Genomic DNA, 21284 nt, shown 5'->3' with positions numbered 1-21284 from the left:
TGGCGGGAGAAATAAGAACGGTCTGTCGCGTCGGCTAAAAGCGTTTGGTCTTCAGTTCAGCGCCATACGGCAATGGCGAATGGTGTTAATCGTTTTTATCATCAAGACCTCGATTATACGCAATATTTAACGCCGGCTATTCGTGCAAAGCGACACGAGTGTGCGCGTTCGACGATTCACGTGTACCCACGGAAGCAATTCTAACCTCAACAAAAAAGAACGCGAGAAGACACGAGAATCGTTTCGATCAGCTTCCCGGATGATCTACCAGTGAGAGCCAACATGGCGTCGACCGATCTGTCGTTCGGTAAACGATGAATTCGTGTCTTCGAAAGATCTCTCTTCTTATCTTTCTTTCTTTCTTTCTATCTCTTTCTTCCTGTTCATTCCTTTATCTATGAAATTCCATTCGATTTTTATCTTTGTTTAACGTATACTTTCCATGTATTTTCAATGACATTATAAAACTACTACGAGCGATCCTACTGTCGATTTATTTATTTATTTATTTATTTTTCTTTTTTTTTTTCTTTCGATCTTAATTTAATAAATAACAAGAAAATGATACGCTCACGGGATGACAGAATAAAGCACCGAGATAAATAACAAATGAATGATTAGCGGACGAATAACTGTGATTAGAAATTACTGTTAATGATACTCTTTGGACAAACGTAATATTGTACACGTTCACGGAAGTTCGTTGAAAACTGGTTTAGAATCGTTTTAAATGTCATCCGTTGGTTATCGTTATTTTATGTTATTTATTTCTCCTTTTCAATATCTCGAGATATAACCATTACAAAATATACTTTTCAAATAGGCTAACTCGATGAATATATATCTATGTATCCTTACAATAGATTTACTTACGTCACGAATACATTTTTGGCAATGTAACAGTTACATTACTTTGGAAGTAGTTTGACGTTATCAATTGAAATCCTTTGTGGAATGTAAATGTACGTCATTTTATCTTTGGACATTCGAATATGAGAAATATTAATGACATAAACATATTGAATGATCGTGCGATTATTTTCGGAATAAATTGATTTACAAATATCGACATAATTCAAAAGAAATAAATTTCATCTAGTCATGGTCCTTGTTTTTTTTTCCTTTTTATTTTATTTTTCTTTTTTTCTTTTTCTATGTCGATGAAATAGAATGATAAAAATGATTGAATTAATTCTGCAAAAAAAAAAGAAAAGAAAAAAAAAATGATTTTCGAACGAACGAACGAGCTTTCGAACTCCATATTCAAGAACGTGATCCGTTATAATGAAACGTGAAAGTTATACGAATAACGGCCTAAATTAACGAGCCACGTTAGACAAGAAAGATATAGAAAAATTGCGAATGATGATTGTTATCTTTAAAAAAAAAAAAAAAAATCAAACATGTCATTAATGTCAAACAAGTCCATCAATTTTTCGTAAAATTTTTCGTAAAATTCATTGTTTATTTTTTGTGAAGCTTTTCATAAAAGTGTGCATTTGAAATGAACGAAATGAATTTTTTTTTTCTCAAGTGTTATCAGAAATGATTTAATTCGGAAACATTCGTAAGAGACACTTCGAAAAATTCTCATTTACTCACACTATCGATAAATTTCACCGTTCATTGACTTTCACTCATAAATATGAATGCTCCGTTATTACGAATTATTTAAATAGATTTTATTCGAATGGCAAGAACATTAATAAATTTCAAGTAAATGTTAAAAGTTATTGACCATTGCAATATGTATGTAATTATATATATATACACTACATTCGAAGTCGTTCGATTTTCGAATAAATTCGTTCGACATCTCCCGACTAACTGACAGACAAGATCATTCAGATTAGTTGTGTATTGATGCAAAAGAATGGATCGAAGAGAAGAATAAATAATAAACGATAAAATGAGATCGAATGATACTTCTGTTTGAAAATATTCAATCGAACATTCGTACATGCATTTGTCTTGACTCATTGTTATCTTTAATTTTGTAGTAACTACAGCTGTTACCACAATAAAAAAAAAAAACATGCCTCAACACTTCGATAGTTAGTATCATTCGAAAAAAGAATTCGTGGCCTTCTCGATAGGTCACGGTATATAAATTGAAAAATTGAAAAATTATCTTCAAATTCATTATCATAAAATAATTATGCAACGGTACAAAAAATTTCTATCGATCATCGTTAGATCTTACAAATTTATATATGCGAATATATTTATACGAGTAATCCTCTATAAAAGAAAAAGAAAAAGAAGAAAAAAAGAAAAAACATTGACTCTAAGTTAAACATACAAAATATTTGGAAAAAAAAAGAAAATAAATAAATTCGTTGATTCGCAATTTCATTTTACTTTCTACTTTAATATACGGTATAGGGACTCGAGCAATGATAAAAGATATAAACAATTTGTCGAGGTTGCATCGCGTGATATCGAGAAAAAACAGGTTTTCCAATGGCGCCTACGCCATTTATTGTCTTCCCGTCGATTAGTCGATCCTCTTCGACCGGTTCCATACTCCTCTAACGAGTAAACAGGACGAGAAACGATCGAGGACGATTTCTTTTACTGTAAATACATGGTCGAAAAAAGATTCGAATGTTCCCTTTGCGATTTTTTTTTTTTTTTTTTTTTTTTTTTTTTTTGTTACAAATTTCATAAGAAAATAGCAATAAAAAAAAAAGAAATGTACACGCGCACTTTGGAAATTTTATATTATTTTCTTTTAAAAAATATTAGGCTCTATACCAGCCTTCTACAGAGAGGTCTACGAGAAGATCTGTTCACCTACAGGTGGAAATGTCGAACGAGAAGTTTTTAAATCCCTTCTCGTCAAGTCTCAGCTGAGCAGCTCGGTCCTCAGTCAGGTAAGCGAATGCCATCATCATCTCCCTTTTCTTTCTTTCCTTCTTTATTTCTCTTTCTCTCTCTTTCTCTCTCTCTCTATCTCTCTCTCTTTCTTTCTCTCTTTCTCTTTCTCTATCTCTCTTTCTCTTCCTGACTTTAGTAGCAACTCTATCCAGTCTACAAAAAAGGAGAGTCTCCTCTCCGTTTTAAAGTAACGACGAAGTCATATGAAAGCGATCGTCTTGTTTATTTGATTTTAATGTTTGATTTTTTTTTAATGTTGAATTTTTTTCTATCTTTTTTCTTTTTTAGTCTTTTTTATTAATACATAAAATCGAATTACATAATATTTAAGAAACGGTTTTTATAGGATTGACATATTCCAATTTTATATGAATATATATATATATTTTTTTTTTGTTTTTTTTTTTTGTTTTATATATACAAAAAGTATTCACTCCAAAGTATCCACTACAGGATTATTATGAAATATAATAATTTTTACGAAAAACACCAAAACCGGTTTTTTATTTTTTATTTTAAAAGGTGACAGGTAGTATCATAAATTTACTTACTAAATTCATAAAAAGAATAATAAACCCTCTTAAATGGCTACAAAGAAAATGCATTTCGAAGGATCTGAATAAAAAGAATTTTTATTTTATTATATGTTCAAAATATATATCGCCTATCTCCGTGCAGCGAGTGGGAGACGTTTATATAATGTTGTATGATCGGAAAAGATATTGACTCTTTAATGTTTAATTGATTTGTTAGAAAAATATTTTAGAAAAAAAAAAGAAGAAAAAAGAAAATATTTTATCAGATATTAGATAACTATTAATTTAGGTGAACATTAAAACGGAAATAATGGAAAAAATTATATTGGCGTAATATAGTTGTTGCGAAAAATGTCATAAACAATTGGATTGTTTTATTGCATATTATATGACATTAAATTGATTAATAGTTTGTAAAATTTTACATCTTTGATCATCTTACATAATTGCATTGTGAAAGGTTAATGAATGCTGAAAAGAATGAAAGAAAAAGAAAAAAAAAGAAGAAACTTTGGAATAGTTCTGTGATGGTGTATGTATATTGACGGTAACTTATCATTTAAAACGCCCGTCGATGATAATACATACAAACGCCCCTTCATAATAGTGTAAGATTATTCTAGCGAATGCAGGGTCGTTCATAACGTCATCACACGTCTCGTTACTAGCATAAATACGAGGGAGAATATATATTTTTATATACTACGACTCGTCTCTGTTATCCATTAGAACGAAAGAAAATTGAAGAATAGTGAATAGAAATTTTTCATAAAAAGTTTGGTTGTTCTTAGTTATTATTATTATTATTGTTATTATTATTATTATTATTATTATTATTGTTGTTATTTCTTTTTTTATTTTTATTTTTTATTTATTTACATAATCCAACATAGGCGAAGCTATCTTTCGTAATCATAAATATGTTGCGTGTCGTTGAAGTTCGTATGGTTAATAAAACGCACTACTTATACGCTTCCCGAGCATGTAAGCCAACCATAATCACGATTCACCGATAAAATTTATGCACTCGAGCGAAGATCTTCATATAACCGTATATTATATTCTTTTTTTATATTATATTGCATTATTTTTAATAATATGTACATATTTATACATTATTATTTTATATTTATATATACTATAGTATATATACTATAATATATATATAAATGGTATCGAAATCAAGAATTCGACCGTAGCAAATCATAATATCTCGTATATATTAATTCATAGTCATCGATATTTCAAATTATAAAATAGCAAACAATACCTAAAAATATTCGTTTCATGATCGATCGATCGATCGATCGATTTGATCAATCTCGTTGTTTTTTTTCTCACTGTGAGTCTTGTTACAAGACCGCCCTACCAATACATCCTGCCTTCCTGTTAGGTAAAATCGTTTGATCGTCGTCTTCCGTGTTAAAGCGTATCTATTCGTATATGCATATAGATGCAAAAACAGATTAAAAACATACGAATAATAAATATTCAATATTTCAACAAAATATTTATGCTTAAAAGTATATATTATATTACATATGCAGCTAACGTGTATATATTCAAAATTAATCTCGTTTTATTGATATTTTCGTCGAATATTTTTTATTTTGCTATCAAATTTATGAAGAAAAAAAAAAAAGGAAGAAAATTATTTCTACAGGTCGAGCTAAAAGTTCTTAAATGATTTTAAAATATCAATTATTCTTTTTCAAGATTTATTGGATTAATTTCTTTTTTTTCAAATTGTAAAAGAATTCCTAAATTTGTAATATAACAAACTAAAAAAAGAAAAGAAACATTAATCAGAAAAGTCTGCAAGAAGAGCAATTGATTGTTAAAAGTCATCTAGGAATTTTTGATTCATCCTATATATATATATATATATATATATATATATATATATATATATATATATTTATACATATATATAGTAACTCTTGGTGAACCTGTATTTTGTTATTAGAACGCAAAGAAGGGATCACGTAACGACAAAATGATAATACTAGTAGTGTATTCCGACTCGTTACGACGACGGCAAATTACGCAGATTGTCGCATTCGCGAGATAACGACGGTCGTATCTTTTCGTTGTGATAAACGTTTAAATCTCCTTGAGATTTAATTTAGAAAAGAAAAGAAAAAAATATATATATATATGTATATATATATATATATATATATATATATATATATATATATACATATATGAAAAAAATATATATATATACATATCGAAATTACATGAGATCAAGTCGTATCGTCGACGTATATTTATTTGCTATGACTTCGTTCATTAGTTCATTCGTTCGTTCTTTCGTCGAACAGAACCTTCGACTTTCACGACTTCCACTTCTCATACGGCTTTTAAACGATTGCTATTCATTTATGTTATCTCATTTGGCACGTTTTTCTAACATCAAACTTTAATTGATCCTATTTTTACATTGATTTATTTTTTTTTTTTTTCAATCTAACATTTTCTCTCTCTCTCTGTATCCTAATCAATTTTTATATCTTTATTTTTCTCACTGTATTATAATCGATTTATTTTTATTTACTAATATTACATTTATCTTTTTATATCTTAATATATGCATATATTTTTTTTTTCTAAACATTCTATATACTATAAATATACTTTTAAACATATTTTTATTTTCCCACAGTGTAGTCAACATAAATATTTTTTTCTTCCTGTATTCTAAATAATCTATATATGTATAATATACATGTAGATTATTTATCTACATCTAATTATCTATATATGTGCACGCACGCACGTACGCACGCACGCACACACACACATACACATACACATTTTATTATCCTAATCAATTCATACTCGTATATACATATATGTTTTTTTAAGCAAAAGAAAGTTGTTTTCGAATTACACGCTAAAGTTGCAGTAACGTAAAATTTTTTTACCTTTTTTTTTTTCTTTTTTTTTTTTTTTTTGTTTAAACGAAACACGTGAAAACGTGCTCTTTCATTGTTGCTATACATTGTGATTCGCGATGATAAACGATTAAGAGGTGTATGTAGAGGATGATACGTGACGTACGCGAGCATGTCGAAGAAACTACGTGCGTACCAAGCAACGAGCGACACGGATGTGTTGTTAAACACGCGAAATAAATCTTGGAGAATCTTATTTCTCTCTTTCTCTCTTTCTCTCTTTCTTTCTTTCTTTCTTTCTCTCTCTCTCTCTCTCTCTCTCTCTCTCTCTTTCTCTCTCTCTCTCTCTCTCTCTCTCTCTCTCTCTCTCTCTCTCTCTCTCTCTCTCTCTCTCTCTCTCTCTCTCTCTCTCTCTCTCTCTCTCTCTCTCTCTCTCTCTCTCTCTCTCTCTCTCTCTCTCTCTCTCTCTCTCTCTCTCTCTCTCTCTCTCTCTCTCTCTCTCTCTTTTACTCACTCTATCTTTCTCACTTGCTCCACCGAAATACAATTGAAATTATTTTTTATCCGCTAGATTACACTATAATCTTACATTTTTTTTAACATCTCTCAGACTAAAATAATTACTTGTTGTCTGTTATATAAATCGTGATAAATAAATTGACTTGAATACGTCAATGAATGCAAACCCGGCAAAAAGTTTTTAAAAGATCTTAAAAACCAATTACTCTTCCATGAGACTCTTTAGGTTGATTTATTCCTTTGCCGATTGTATTGTATAGTTATAAGTTTAATTGTTTAAAATCTGCAAAAAACACAAAAACTTAATTTAAAAAATGTAAAAAAAAAAAGAAGAAAAAAAAAGAAAAACGTGATTGATTTTTAAAATTACAAAGTTTAGAAACTTTTGTCGAAAGGCATATCTGACGTAAATAAACAATGCCTAGGGCAAATGCGTAAAATGCGGGCTCCCCTCCCTCCCAATTCATCTTCGTTTCTTTTACATACATATCATTCCAATCGTTTCTCTCTCTCTTTTTTTTCTTTTTTTTTTTTTTTTTTACAGTTTCACTTTTCACAATTTCGTTTCTTATCAAATTTACTCTAAATTAATTTTCTTCAACTCGAATTCTTTTGAATTTTTTTACATTTACTCGACATCGATACTCAGGACATATGTTTTAGTTGGTCCATTCTAAATACGTCTCTACGCCTGTATTTATATGAACTTGTTAATCGTAATCTAAATTATAATTAACATTGTCCTCTTTCCAATGATCCATTGATCTTGAACTTTAATAAATCGCTATATTTAATTTTGTTTAATTAATCTAGTTATTTTTATATAAAGCAATAAATACGTATTTAGATATTGCATTATTGCGTAAAGTCAGAAATTGTTATTGTACGGTTAACAAAATGGATTGAAATTAATTTACTTAATTGAGTTCGAAGTTGAGTGTGTTGAGTTCAGAACAACGAAGATGATTTAATTTTTCAGTCGATGAGAGGAGAAGGGAGGAGGGAGAGAGAAAGAGAACGAAAGAGAGAGAGAGAGAGAGAAAGAGAGAGAGAGAGAGAGAAAGAGAGAGAGAGAGAGAGAGAGAGAGAGAGAGAGAGAATGACGACTTTTTCCACACAACACGAATAGATAATCTATTTTTATCGGGGGCTCTTCTCGCGATGAACTTGATCGACGATTAAGGTTTAATGACACTCGTGAGCGAACGACAAGAAAAAACAAGGGTTCAAGCTTCAAGAACAAACAAGTATTAGTATAAGTACAAACAAAAACTTCGTAAAAGAAATTAGATGCTCGAATAAATTTTTATTTAAACGTTTATAAATAACGTCACGTAACTTAAATCAAAGTTACACGTTAATTCATTTTATTTAATAATTTTTATCAAAAAATTCATTGTCAGTTCATATTCTTTTTAATTCATTGTTAGCTCATATTTCTTTTATTCTCTTTTTTTTTTGTTTTTAATAATCTTAAGTTTTTGATAATCGTATGCACTGGGAAATTGACTTCTCAATCGAGAACATCAATTTTAAGTATCAAGTTTAAATGCAACTAGCGATCTCGATGCCGTAGGTCAAAAAGTTCACGTTTTGTCGTGTACAAATATTAATTACTATACTTATACTATTACAAACTGATACTATAATATTCTCATTATACAAATTAGTTATATATCTTATTTAACTTTTTTTTTATCGCGAAATGAATAGTTTCTTTATGTACGAAAGTTACTTTTTCCTAATTACATAAGTATTGCTTATTAGTTAATTATACTAGTATAAATTGTATGTACTATAATTTTCACATTATGTGTAACTTTTCTTGTTTGTTTTAACTTTTCTTTTTAGATGCCAACAAAAAGAACAATTAAATTGGAAAAGATTTAATTAAAAATTACAGTCATAATATGATCTTCTTCTTCTTTTTTTTTTTTTTTTGTTATTATTTATTTTTTCCTTTTTCCATCAAGACTTTGTTCATCGAAATAGCTAACTCTAATTGACGTGTATTCACTTTACGTGTTATGCTCTTTATGTAAGAAGCTGTCAGTGTTGTTAAGGAGAAGGGGTGAGGTAGGGATATGAAACGAGTGAGAATGGAGCAAGTAGAGGGGGAATGGAACGGCATGGTAGAAAAATCATCGGAATGCAGTTACTTTCATTTGTGGCCTAATGCTTAAGCGACGTTCACAACAAATCGAAATAACATATGCATACATATGCATCTGCTTATATCCATGTAATAATAAATTAAAACAATTTTTATTTATTTCATCTAACAATCAAACGTTAAATCAATATCAATCTTATTATTTCTTCTCGAATGAATATTGTGAAATATTATAACAGATACGTTGATTATTCATCCATTATCTTAGGTAATATTAGTCATTCTTTATGAGTCAAGCTTTAGGAAGAGATTCATGAATAAGAAACGTATTGACGATGAAAAATAAATCTTTACATACCATTATATATATACATATATATATATATATATATATATATATATGTGTGTGTGTGTGTGTGTGTGTGTGTGTGTGTGTGTGTGTGAATTAAAAAAATAAAAAAAAGAACAAAACATTAATTTAAATTCGTAACATATTAATGAATATAATCGAATGAAAGGATATTGTAAATATTAAAATTTTTGTATATTTGGATTTGATCGTATAAAATTATATTAATAATCAAATATTACATAATAGAACATAAGAGGAACAAAGATTTTCTGTATGTGAAAAATAAATTTAAATAAAAAATATCGTTATCTAATACTCGATTGAATTGTAATATTGTAAATTAAAAGATTGTACATTCTCCAGATATGGGAACTCGTGGACAGTAAGACGGGTTATCTCACGAGGAGTGGATTGTATAAGGGCCTTGCCCTCGTCGCCTTTGCTCAACAAGGAAAGCAACCAAGCGACAAGCTTCTGGAAAACTCCGAATCTCAAGGTGAGAGATCGATTTGTTCTATGATAAATCGTACATGTCTATCGTTTCGCATTAATGTATCTTGAAGAGAACGAAACAAAAAAAAAAGAAAAAAAGAAATAAAAAGATTAAAAAATAAAAAAAAAGAAAAGGAAGAGAAAAAATGCTTACTTGTTTTATTATAATTCTATATAAAACTTCCATGTGAGTCCCATGTAGTTCGAGATAAGTGTAACATAAGAATGTTATCGGACAGGTACTTGGATAACGCTTTAACAGTCACCTAAGTGTGCCAGTATACATAAATTAGACTCACCGTTTCCGTTTAGGGATATCTGAACAAACACCTCATGTGTAGACTATGTAGAATCTACAGTCTCAAGTGCAATACAATGAAGAAGTAGGATAAAATATAATAAATGAAAAAAAAATTTTTTTTATTTTTTTTATTTTTTTTTTTTTTTTTTATTTTTTTTACTCTTTGTTTTTTTTTTCTTTTTTTTTTTTATAATCGTGAGTTTTCGACAATGGAAAATTGACTTCTCAATCGAGAACGTCAAGTTTAAATGCAACTAGCGATCTCGATGCCGTAGGTCAAGAAAGTCCGTGAGTATCGAGGTTAAGACGATAGCGATTATCTTTCACGTCGCGTAAAAAAGTAACAATGCCAGAGGAAAATCTTGGTTATCTGAATAGCGTGTTTTATGCCCGTATATTCAGTATTTTTCTGAACTTTCTCTGAATGTCTGTAATTCTAGAAAAATCACGTTACTCTTTAATCCTTTTACAAATGTATATATTTGCTGTATTACGATATAAATATGAATATGTATCAATTAATATAATATAGTTCAATGAACAATATAATATTTAGTTTTTCATGGAATTTAATCAATAAAAATTATCTCCATTATTTAATATGTTTATGTATATATATATATATATATTTAAATTTCTAAATAAAAAAATCAGGCATCAAAAAATTAAAATGCAAAATGTTTCTATGCGAAATTATCAGTAATTATTATTGTAATAATGAAATTAATGAAAAATTTATGCCTTCATATCGACAGAATTACCTGTTCCGGTTCTCGGCGATTTATCGGAAGTGACGCTATTAGCTCAAAGACTGCACAGAGGTAACAATCCTGCGAAACTGAATCTCACCTATACCGACATATGCAATTTAGACACGATAGAGGTCAACTTGGTACCCGAGAAGAAAGGTATCTTTTTAAAACACGTGGAATATCAAGTTACAAGCAAGGTAACAATTCACAAAGTAATTTTAAATAAAATATTACGATCGATGTTATTTTATTTTTTTTCCTTCTCTATTTTACAGCGATTTAGTTCCGTAGTTTACAGACGGTACAACGATTTTGTGTCACTGCACGAACTTCTTCTGGCGAGGTTTCCTTATCGATTGATACCGAAATTACCACCAAAAAAGATCGTAGGAGGTAACGTATATCCTATGTTATAACATACATTCCGTGTATGTGTGTGTGTGTGTACATGCGCGCGACCATGCATATGAGTCATAGAATAATTATCTCAAGTTTAGATATATCGAATTGTGTAATGTAATAATATGAATCATTCTTTACAGCATTTTTATGATTGTTAATATTATATTAAATTTTAATCCTTGAATAATATCGGCAGCCGATTCTCAATTTTTGGAAGAACGAAGACGATCTCTTCTGAGGTTTTTAACATTGATCGCTCGTCATCCAGTAGTGAACAAGGATCCGATTGTACATTTCTTCTTCACTTACACTGGCGAGGAGACTCAGCATAAGATACGCGAAGTTTTCCGACGAGTTCCGGACGAATTCGCGACCTCTGAATTATCCTCCAGGGCAAAGGAATTAGTACCACCAGAAACTCTTACGGAATTTGCAAATAGTAGAGATCAGATAAGAGTTATACTATTAGGTATATCACGTTTGAAAAATATAGCCGACTGTTTGGCTATTAGATCTCATAGTTACGCCGTTGACATGGCTGAATTGGGAACGCAATTGAACAATTTGGCTTCCGAGCCACATGGTGCTAGCTCTTGGGTCACCGGAGGTTCTACGATCTGGCAGGACATGAAGAAAGGTTTCCATGTTATTTCAAAGTGAGAATAAATCTTTCCGTGATACCACGTATGTTACTTTTTTTTTTTTTTTAAAGAATCTTTAAAAGAGATAACGAATGTTTTAGGGAATTTAATCTATTGTCCACGAGAGCATTGCAACAAGCAGTTAGAGAAGAGACTATGATCTGCGAGAGACTGAACTTTTTGTTAGATATTCTCGTAGCTCATAGAATATTATGCGAAAGACATGAAAGAGGTGTTAGTGCTGATCATCAACGTGCGTTATCGACAATGTTGTCTCTAAAAAAACGACAAATGCAAGGAGTCATTCGTGGAACTGACGTATGTATAAAATTTCTTTAAACTGGACCATCTTTAACATTACCTTCTTCTCAATATACCTCAAATAATTTTTTGTTCAATATATCATATTTCAAATAACTTTTTTTTCCGTATAAATTTATAATATGCACTTTAGACTATAGACTTTCCTGTCAACCATTACTTTATCTTTATCATTTCATTTTCTGATTTATTACGGTCAGGCTGATACAGTTGAGTACCTGGAAAATAAAATGGTTGCTCAAGAATCCGTTATTGCGAACGTCGAACTAAGGAATTGTTTTTCATTGCATTGTTTGCATATGGAAACACAACTCGTTCATGCTCACTTGGAAATACTCGCCACAGTCTTACAAAGTCTTGTAAGCGTGCAAATAAGAGGACACTCCGAGGTAAGAAACTTTAAATGTAGCATTTAACGATAATGTATCAATTATTATTATAATTATTACCATTAATGAATTTTTTTTTTTTGTATTTGTTATGCAATCCAATGGATTCGAGGTAAAAAGATCCATGGCAAATTCATGATTAAAATCATATGCATAATATTTAATCATTCATTCATATTATGTTAAAAAAATTTTATATTTGTTATTAGTTAATACGTGTATTTGTAGCTTGCCGAGGTATGGAAGTTAATAGAGCCTACGATTACAAAATGCTTACCGGAAAAGTCAGCAAGCGGATCAAACGGAGTGTCATAGCAAACAAAGAACTTTTTAATTGTTTCGTCCTTAGTGATATCATTCGTACAAACGATAGGTAACGAACATGACTGACATATAAATTCAGGATAGGTGGCATAACGCGAATCCTCTGTTAACGAGAAATATCTCGTGGAATTAATTTCGTTTTGCAAAACAGATAACGAACGCTCGATCAATTATTATCCTATTTAATAGGATTTAGGATTAAGTTTTCGAGATTCATCTTTTTTTATACAGTAGAGCCTCCCGTATTCAAGCACCCATTATTATTCCGAATACCCTAAGTCTACATGTACCCTGTAAACTAGAGTCATCGATGATCATATTCAAGGCAATATATGAGTATTATTAGAAAAATACGACTCTCCTGGTTGCGATCAGTGAAATAAATACAAGCATTCGCACTACAAGCAACTATTTTGGATACCAGACACCGGTGAATGTAATTCTCAAGGAGTGTAAGACATTATAACAATGAATTCATTCAGCTAATGAATACAGTTCCGGACAAAATTAATTTTCTTTGTTTCGAAACTCTAAAATATCCTCGTTTAGAGAACGAAAAATCATTTCAAGTGACCGTGACAAAAAGAAATTCATACTTTCTAATATCTTCAAAAAATTCTTCAAAAATTTCTTTTTTAAATATTCCTTCAATATTCCTGTAATAATGGATTTACATAATATTAGTTTTTATTTCTTTTTTTTTTTTTAACTATTATTATAAGAATCTCCTTGATATCCATTCTGTTCGACCGTTGCTAGAATACTAATTCAAGTCGTCAACAATACGCATACAGTTTAATATCTTGAATTCCTGTTCTACTATCCGAACAGGATGTCTCTTAGCAACAGATGCCTTCTGTCGCAAATGCATACATACATACAGCATGCATATATACATAATACATATGTAGTATGCATACTATATATATTTCCTTCTGTTCAACCGAGCAAATTCTGATTGTAACAATGTAGTAACAGAGTACAAGTGTGACTATAGCAACTAAGCGGAAACAAATTAAATTTTAACATCAGAAAAGTGATTATTCTATTATCTGAAAGCTATTGTCTTTCAATTGATTCGAGAGACTCTACTGTATTTCACTTTTTAAACAATAGTCGCTCGCTTATACGATCTTAATGGTAAAAATGCGAAAATATTTCGAATTTTTACCGAAAAAAAAAAATTAAGATAGTCGAATATAAATAATTCATGTAAGTTTTATGTACAAAGTTCATTGCACACATCACGAAAGAAAAGGAAAAAAAAATGAAAAAAAACAAAAAACAAAAAAAAAAACAAAAAATGATCGATACAATTTCCGTATAAGTTAAGAGAGAGAAATAGAAAAAACATAATAATATACGGAAGAATTGTATATATAGTCGAAGAAATTTCTAAGCATTCCTTGTTATGTACTTAATATATTTTATTATATATAAAATAATAACCGTGATATTTTTAAGAAATTAACGATCTATTGTATATAAAAAAAAAAAAATTAAGAGTATGTAAAAATATAAAGTGTATCATAGACGTGTTAGTGAAAAACAAATCCATGGCATCTGAAATCGCCGAATTGTAAATATGATTTTTTTTTCTTTTTTTTTTCTTCCGTGCTGAACGAACATATATATATATATATATATATATATATATATATATATATATATATATATATATATATATGTTACTAAATTGAAGAGACAAGAACGTCCTTTACTCGATCTTGTGTCACCACGTTGATCGTGGATATTTGGGCATTTTACACACTTTTATACCGTACTCGATTTTATTCTGTAAGATTAATCAAATATATTGTTAATACAGAAAATTAATGTATCTTTTATTATATTAACATGATCGATCGTTCGGATTAACTAAGATATTGCACAAGATTATTCACGATTATACTTCGTTCGATTAACGCCACCGTCAATTCTACGTTCGTTAAAGGCACTAAGAAATTTTACAGAAATTCACTTAAAATACAGAGTGAAAGAAAGAATAGTGCCGCGTTCCAATCGATAGTCAGAATCTAAAAGGCCGAACTGCGCATAGTAGAAGAGCATGACAAACATGGCGCGATATAACCTCAAAGCTAAAAATGAAGCAAACTCATGTTCGACCACCTGCGATCAGCTGACCTCTCGACGCCATATTAAAATATCTATGACCAAATCGTTCGCTGATTGGTTTAGAATTTTAATCGAGCGAACGCAGCGACAGATATTTCGAGCGGTCGATTCGTGCGAAATCCAAAGGCGATTGCGCGATGCATTGCTGCGCCGTGATGCGCATAGAGCGCAGCAGCGATGATTCCCAGGTATCAGTGCGATGGCGACCAGAAGGGCAAGAGGTTCGGTGTATCGTTGATTTTCGTTTCATTTCTCAGTAGTGAGGCGTGCGAAGGAGATACTACTCCATATCGTATATTGTCGTCGTTAATTTGTCATCAATAAATTCGTCTTAATAAATACGTCATAATGGCCGCGACTTGAGGGATCGTTTGCTCGTGCATGTGCGAGCTTTTTTTTGCCATCGAGTTACGTGAAATACGAGAGGGGAACGCGTACGAGAAAAAAAGGAAAGATATTGAAGTAGAGAGGAGGTGTAGGAGAAGGAGGAAGAGAAGGAAAAGAGAGAGAGAGATATATATATAGAGAAAGAGAGAGAGAGAGAGAAACGAAGAAAAGGAAGCAAGGCATAAAGGAGAGAAGGAAGACGAGAGAGAGATAGATAGATAGATAGATAGATAGATAAATAGATAAATAGATAGATAGAAAGAGGGAGAGAGAGGGAGAGAGAGAAAGAGAGATAGAGAGAGAGATAGATATCGTGATAGAACGTGAGGAAAGAACGACGAAGTTTAGGGTTGTCGCGAGTGCGCGTGGGTGGGCGAGGCGTGTGCACACGGTGCGAGAGAAGAGGAGAGTGTCGCTAACGAGTAAGATTCTTTACGAGAAGTTGTTGAAGGACGGTGGAGACGAAACGAGACGGCAACAGCAACGACAACGGCAACGGTAATAACGACAACTGCGACAACCATCATGAGCGACGATAGGAGTGAGGACGATCCTATAATGGATCTTTGGTATAGTAATTGGGAACAACAGTGCGTCGAGGCCCTCGAGGCTGAACCGGAATATGAAAATCAACTGCACAACGTCAAGGAGATCTATTCGCAGCAGATGTGGACGAGCTTCCAGACGACGGCGTCGGCCATCGCCCAACTCTATAAAGGCGAGCTTCTTCTGCATACCTACATACTATATGCATACATATGACGTTCTATCTTCTTTTCGTAAAGACGAAGGACGTAGAAGGAGAGAATGAGCAGGGACGAAAGGAGTGAGAGGATAGAAAGAGACCGAGACAAAGATACATCGACTCGTCGTACTTGATTGACGCTGACATCCATTTTGATAAGACGTTCTTTCTCATCATACCTCCCTATCTCTCTCTCTCTCTCTCTCTCTCTCTCTGTCTTGCTATATATATATATAAATATATATATATATATATGTATACATATATAACCCTCTCTCTTTCTTTCTTTCTCTCTCTCTTTCTCTCTACCCTCTTTTTCTTATTCTTTGTCTCTTTTTCTCTTTATGCCTCTGTCTCTTTCTTTCGTCTTTAACGGAATCTCTATTCTACCCTCTTGATTCTCGGCGCACATGTATCGATCCAATCGTGCTGTAACCAGTTCCCTTTCGCGTTTCTTATTTTGCAGATCGTACTCAGGGTGTCTCACTATGGCTACCCTTCCAGACAGCTGCGGGTACCGTCACGTCATTGTACAAAGGTGCGTGCACTTTCTTGGATGATCGCTTTGTTGTCAACACGTTGCGTGCGGGGGAGTGGGGGAGAGAGAGAGTGTACGAGAAGGAAATCAAACCTCTTCTAGTCCCTCTTCGTTGTCGTCGGGTTCTTACGTTTTCTTTCTTTCTTTCTTTCTTTTTTTTTTTCTTCTGCCTCATCTTTTATTTTTCTTTTCTTTTTGTTTTTCTTAATATTCTTTTTTCTTTCTTTCTTTCTTTCTTTTTTTTGTCTTTTTTTGTCCTTTTTCTTCTCTCCGCCCCTCGCACCCTTTCTTTTCTCTCTTTATCTCTCTCATTCTGTTCATCTTTTTTTATTTATCGTTTGTTTTTCTCTCTTCCTCCCACTTACTAACAGCCCGTTTGGTTTAGCTGCCTTGTCTGTGCCTCCTGCATGAATGCCTGTTTGCTTATTTGCCTGTCCTGCTTATTTGCCACTCCTCCCACATCCACCCTCGCACGAGCACGAACGATGGGTTCTTCTTTCTTTGTGGCAATCATCGCGTACGCACGTTTTCTCATTTCTTTGTGAATATTACGTGTATGTGTGTGTGTGTGTGTGTGTGTGCGTGTGTGTGTATGAGTTGCGTTATTGCGCGCGAGACCATACAGCTGACTAGTGTCGAAGGTCAGCTGTTATACGAGGAACTCGTTCTTTGCCCTCGTGGCACGTTCTTCGAGAAATTGGAAAACTCAACGATGCATGTTCTCCAACGTGTATTTTTCTTTTTCTTTTGTTCAAGATAGTTATATGTATTATATGGATTTTTTTTTTTTTGTAATATGTATTATTTGTGTATTATTTGTGTATTATTTGTGTATTATTTGTGTATTATTTATCAATGTAAAGTATTCTATAAGTGATCCAACAAATTGATTTGTATTTGTGCATTTTTATAAATGTGTCTGTCATACGTTGGAGAATCATCCTCAGATTGAGTTTCAATAATTCATGCATGTTAATTTGGATTCCTTTGAACAGATTCGGTCGATAGTATGCGACGGTGCAGTGAACTAGGGATAGAAACAGGAAAACAGAAACGTAGCAAAGAAATAATGAACTGGGCTAGGAAAAAGAGGCGCATGATCCGTAGAGAAGATCTTTTAGCGTATCTTGCTGGTAAACCACCTCCACCAAGACCACACTCGCACAGGTTAAGATTTATATAAACATATTTTTTATAATGGAATAATTCATTAGTAGTTATGAATTTAATCATAGAATGTCATACCCTATATATATATTTTTTTTTTCTGATACGTTGTTGTATATTAACTTGCAAGCAAGTATATATTACGACAAGAATGAAAATAATTTATATTACAGAAGTTCTCCGAAGCCAAGGATGATGGTATGCGGTTCTTCTCCTTCGCAAAGTCCTACGCAAAGTATGGTAGTGTCACAAACTTCGACACCTGGAATAGATTTGGATCCCGAATTACACACATTTAGAGAAGCGATTGCATTGTCTGGTAAGGCCTATTGTATCTTGTAAATTCATTTATTAATTATAACGAGCTTCCTTCTTTGTTTACAAACTCTGTTGTAGGTGGATGGAAATTCAAAGTGCATTCCTATATGATATTCATAATTTTCTAGGCTCATCAGTGTCTAGACGTACCGGAAGGCAAGCAGAATTATCCGCTTTTATAAGCAACGAATTTGCTCGGCATCACAAACGACCTGCTTCGCATGATGTGGATATGGGATCTCCTACGCACAAACGTTCGCGTTTCATGTAACGGCGCGCGACGTGTAAAGTAGCCTCACTCCCTTGTTCCCTATTAATTAATCAATTGATCAATTAATTACTAATGGTTCAGCTCCCCTACGTGGTTCTCCCATATAGGAGTAATCGTTTCGATACGACGGCAGTGGTTTACATTGTCGCGCGAGTACGTTCGTCCGTATCTCGGTAATCTTCCAATAAAGTCACGATTCTTCTTTAACTCCAAGATAATTCTATATTTTTGGAGTTACGCGACATAGGAAGATATTGAAATTGTGCCGTACCAAAAAGTGATATTTATATTTAGTTAAGGTCTTGTTTTTTCGATCTTATGTTTGAATCGACTATATATATATATATAATATACATATATATATATATAAAAGAAGGAAAAAGGAAAGATCTTTCTTTCTCTCGTGTCGTGTCATGTCGTGTCGTGTCGTGTCGTCGTCGTCACGTTTCATCACATCTTGTTATTTGTTTTTGTTTGTAAATTATTGTTTTGCTAATATATACGTAAATATTTACCGACGATCACCAACGAACGTACGGCGATACTATTCAAAGTGCCCATGCAGAGAAAAGATCACGTTGCGTTTACGTACGATAAGTTTATATACGAGACTATATAGTTTTATGAAGTCGACGAAAATATTAAGCACTTTGTCAAAAGTTTTGAAGAAATGTAGAGAGGGAAGGAAAAAAAAAAAAAGAAAATATTGCTTTAATATATTGTACACATGAAATTGTGTATACGAAAATATTTAGCGCAATCATAATGGAAATTTAAAAATTTTTCAAACATTATATAATAACAACTTGTTGGAAAAGTTTGGATGAAATTTTTCATATTACGACGATTGACATTTTGTAGTTATTTTACTGCCCAACGTCGTAATCGCGAGAAGAAAGGGGGGACAAGGAGAATATGTGATCGTAAAATATTATTTCATAACCCAAAGGATCGTTAGCTCTACTGATCTTAATATTGTTATAATTATTATGCGGTTATAGATAAATTTGAAAGAAATTTGGACATTTTTTAACACAATAAAAATATTATTTTATACAGTTTTGTTGGCGATAGATAGAAGTGAAAGTAAAATAATGAGAGGAAGATTATAAGTTGAGAAGAAAAAAATCTGGGAAGGTTTAAGAAGAAAGAAAGAAAAATGAAGGTTTAAAAATGTATTGATAATATTCAGAATTGTCGGTATAATGTTAGTGTTTCGGATAAACATCGTCAACGTCAAAGAGAGTAATTCATATATATTGTTGATTGTACCTTCCGTACGTCCGAAACGAGTTCGAAGCTATTTTTTTATGTAGTATATACTACTCATCGTTGTTTTTAAACTCGTTTCTTCTCCAGATGCGTTATTTTTTTCATTTATCAATGGCAAACTCTCTCGCATTGTTATGTACGATACGTTGGAAAAAACAGAAACAGATAGAGAATCGTTGTCATTTGTTTATTATATATTCAATGATTTTTTTTTTTCTTTTTTTCTTTTTTTCTTTTTTTCTTTTTTTCTTTTTTGATCTATGAAAATCATAAAAACAAAAGCAACGATTTGCCCGAAAAAATTCACAAATTTTTTAGATCTGTGTTCTATTTTTTCCACGCGTATCGGGTGCTCGTAATCATATTTTTTACCGTCGACCGAAATATTTCATTATCATGGGGGAATAGTGGTGATCGTGAAATTGAAATTGATTAGAAATAAGAATAAGCTGCCATCAAAGAGATAGAGAGAAAAAAAAAAGAAAAATTAACAACAACAAAACACCGAGATTGGTTTAAAGCCAATATGTGTAAAACGAAGAACGCTTTATAAACTCTTTCCTTTTGATCCGTCATCGATCGTATCAGATTCTCGTCAAACGTTGATTCTATACGATCGAAACGACAGAACAGAATAGTTGATTTATTTTTGTTGGTATGTAACATAGGCTAGAAATAGAAGATGGAATTCGCGCGTCAAGGTCTTCGTCAAGGTATCACGATAGGATTTAATATTTCTCTAAACGTCTTGTCTTATCTGTCAAATATTTCGGAGCATTATAAATAACCAATTTGTCTCCCTCATTCAACGAACGAGTTCTTCGCAATCTCTTCGGCGTAGACCTTGTCTCGACGAACCTGAGACATTCTGGTGCAATTATGTATAGATAAAAAAAAAAAAAAAAAAAAAAAAAAAAACGAAAAAAAAAACAAAAAAAACACAACACATGGTTGAGACTGTTGTCCACGTTTGCGACGATATTGCGATGAAAGACTTATGTATACGGAGTGTCCGCGTTCACACCGTTTGTAAGTTAATTGTAAATGTAAATTATTTTTAGGTACTACCATGCCACATAAACACAGACACACACATACACATACTTATAACAGCTTCTATGTGAATTTTGTGAAGGCGCAAACAAGTCCGTGAGAGAGAGAAAACGAGATCATAAGATTTCTTGAAACTTCTCAGTATATTCGGTCTTCGAAAATTCACGTAGAAGCTCTTTCTCTCTCTGTCTCTCTCTCTCTCTCCTCTCTCTCTCCTCTCTCTCTCCTCTCTCTCTCTCTCTCTCTCTCTCTCTCTCTCTTTCTCTCTTCTCTCTTTCTATCTCACATACTTTCGTTTTCGTTATTATGCCCTCACCTGAAGAGAAGAGATGCATCGTTTTGGGTGCCGTTTCGAATTCGTTTGTAAATATAGCGTATACTAATAATGATAACGATAAACGATAGCCTTAGGGATATTGCTAATATTATTATCACTATTAATATTAACTACTATATGCGATAGCTTTAATATTAA

General features: G+C 32.0%; 2 protein-coding genes across 4 annotated transcripts; both read left to right on the top strand.

The window, feature by feature from the left end:
• Positions 1–19: 19 nt before the first annotated feature.
• Positions 20–12966, top strand: LOC118443713 (sorting nexin-8). Its single transcript, XM_035871087.2, has 9 exons — positions 20–307; positions 2749–2876; positions 9664–9796; positions 10849–11042; positions 11121–11238; positions 11444–11903; positions 11990–12206; positions 12410–12598; positions 12827–12966. The coding sequence occupies exons 1-9, from the start codon at positions 283–285 to the stop codon at positions 12911–12913; spliced, it is 1551 nt and encodes a 516-aa protein (XP_035726980.1). The 5' UTR covers positions 20–282; the 3' UTR covers positions 12914–12966.
• A 2294-nt stretch (positions 12967–15260) lies between these two features.
• LOC118443720 (HUWE1-associated protein modifying stress responses) lies at positions 15261–20700 on the top strand. 3 transcript variants are annotated; one of them, XM_085660538.1, is made up of 5 exons: positions 15261–16163; positions 16657–16728; positions 17724–17895; positions 18072–18214; positions 18342–20700. In XM_085660538.1, exons 1-5 carry the CDS (start codon positions 15971–15973, stop codon positions 18482–18484), a joined length of 723 nt encoding a protein of 240 aa, XP_085516664.1. In that variant the 5' UTR covers positions 15261–15970; the 3' UTR covers positions 18485–20700. The 3 variants fall into 3 exon arrangements, with proteins under 3 accessions (XP_085516664.1, XP_035726991.1, XP_035726990.1); XM_035871098.2 differs by having other exon boundaries at positions 18069–18214; positions 18292–18429; XM_035871097.2 differs by having other exon boundaries at positions 15266–16163; positions 18069–18214.
• Positions 20701–21284: the final 584 nt, after the last annotated feature.

This window comes from Vespa mandarinia, chromosome 1 (genome assembly GCF_050613455.1).
Source record: "Vespa mandarinia isolate Hongniang chromosome 1, ASM5061345v1, whole genome shotgun sequence".
In the NCBI taxonomy this organism is placed as follows: Eukaryota; Metazoa; Arthropoda; class Insecta; order Hymenoptera; family Vespidae; genus Vespa; species Vespa mandarinia.
Note: the sequence above shows the minus strand (reverse complement) of the source record. Positions and strands in the feature narration are given on the sequence as shown.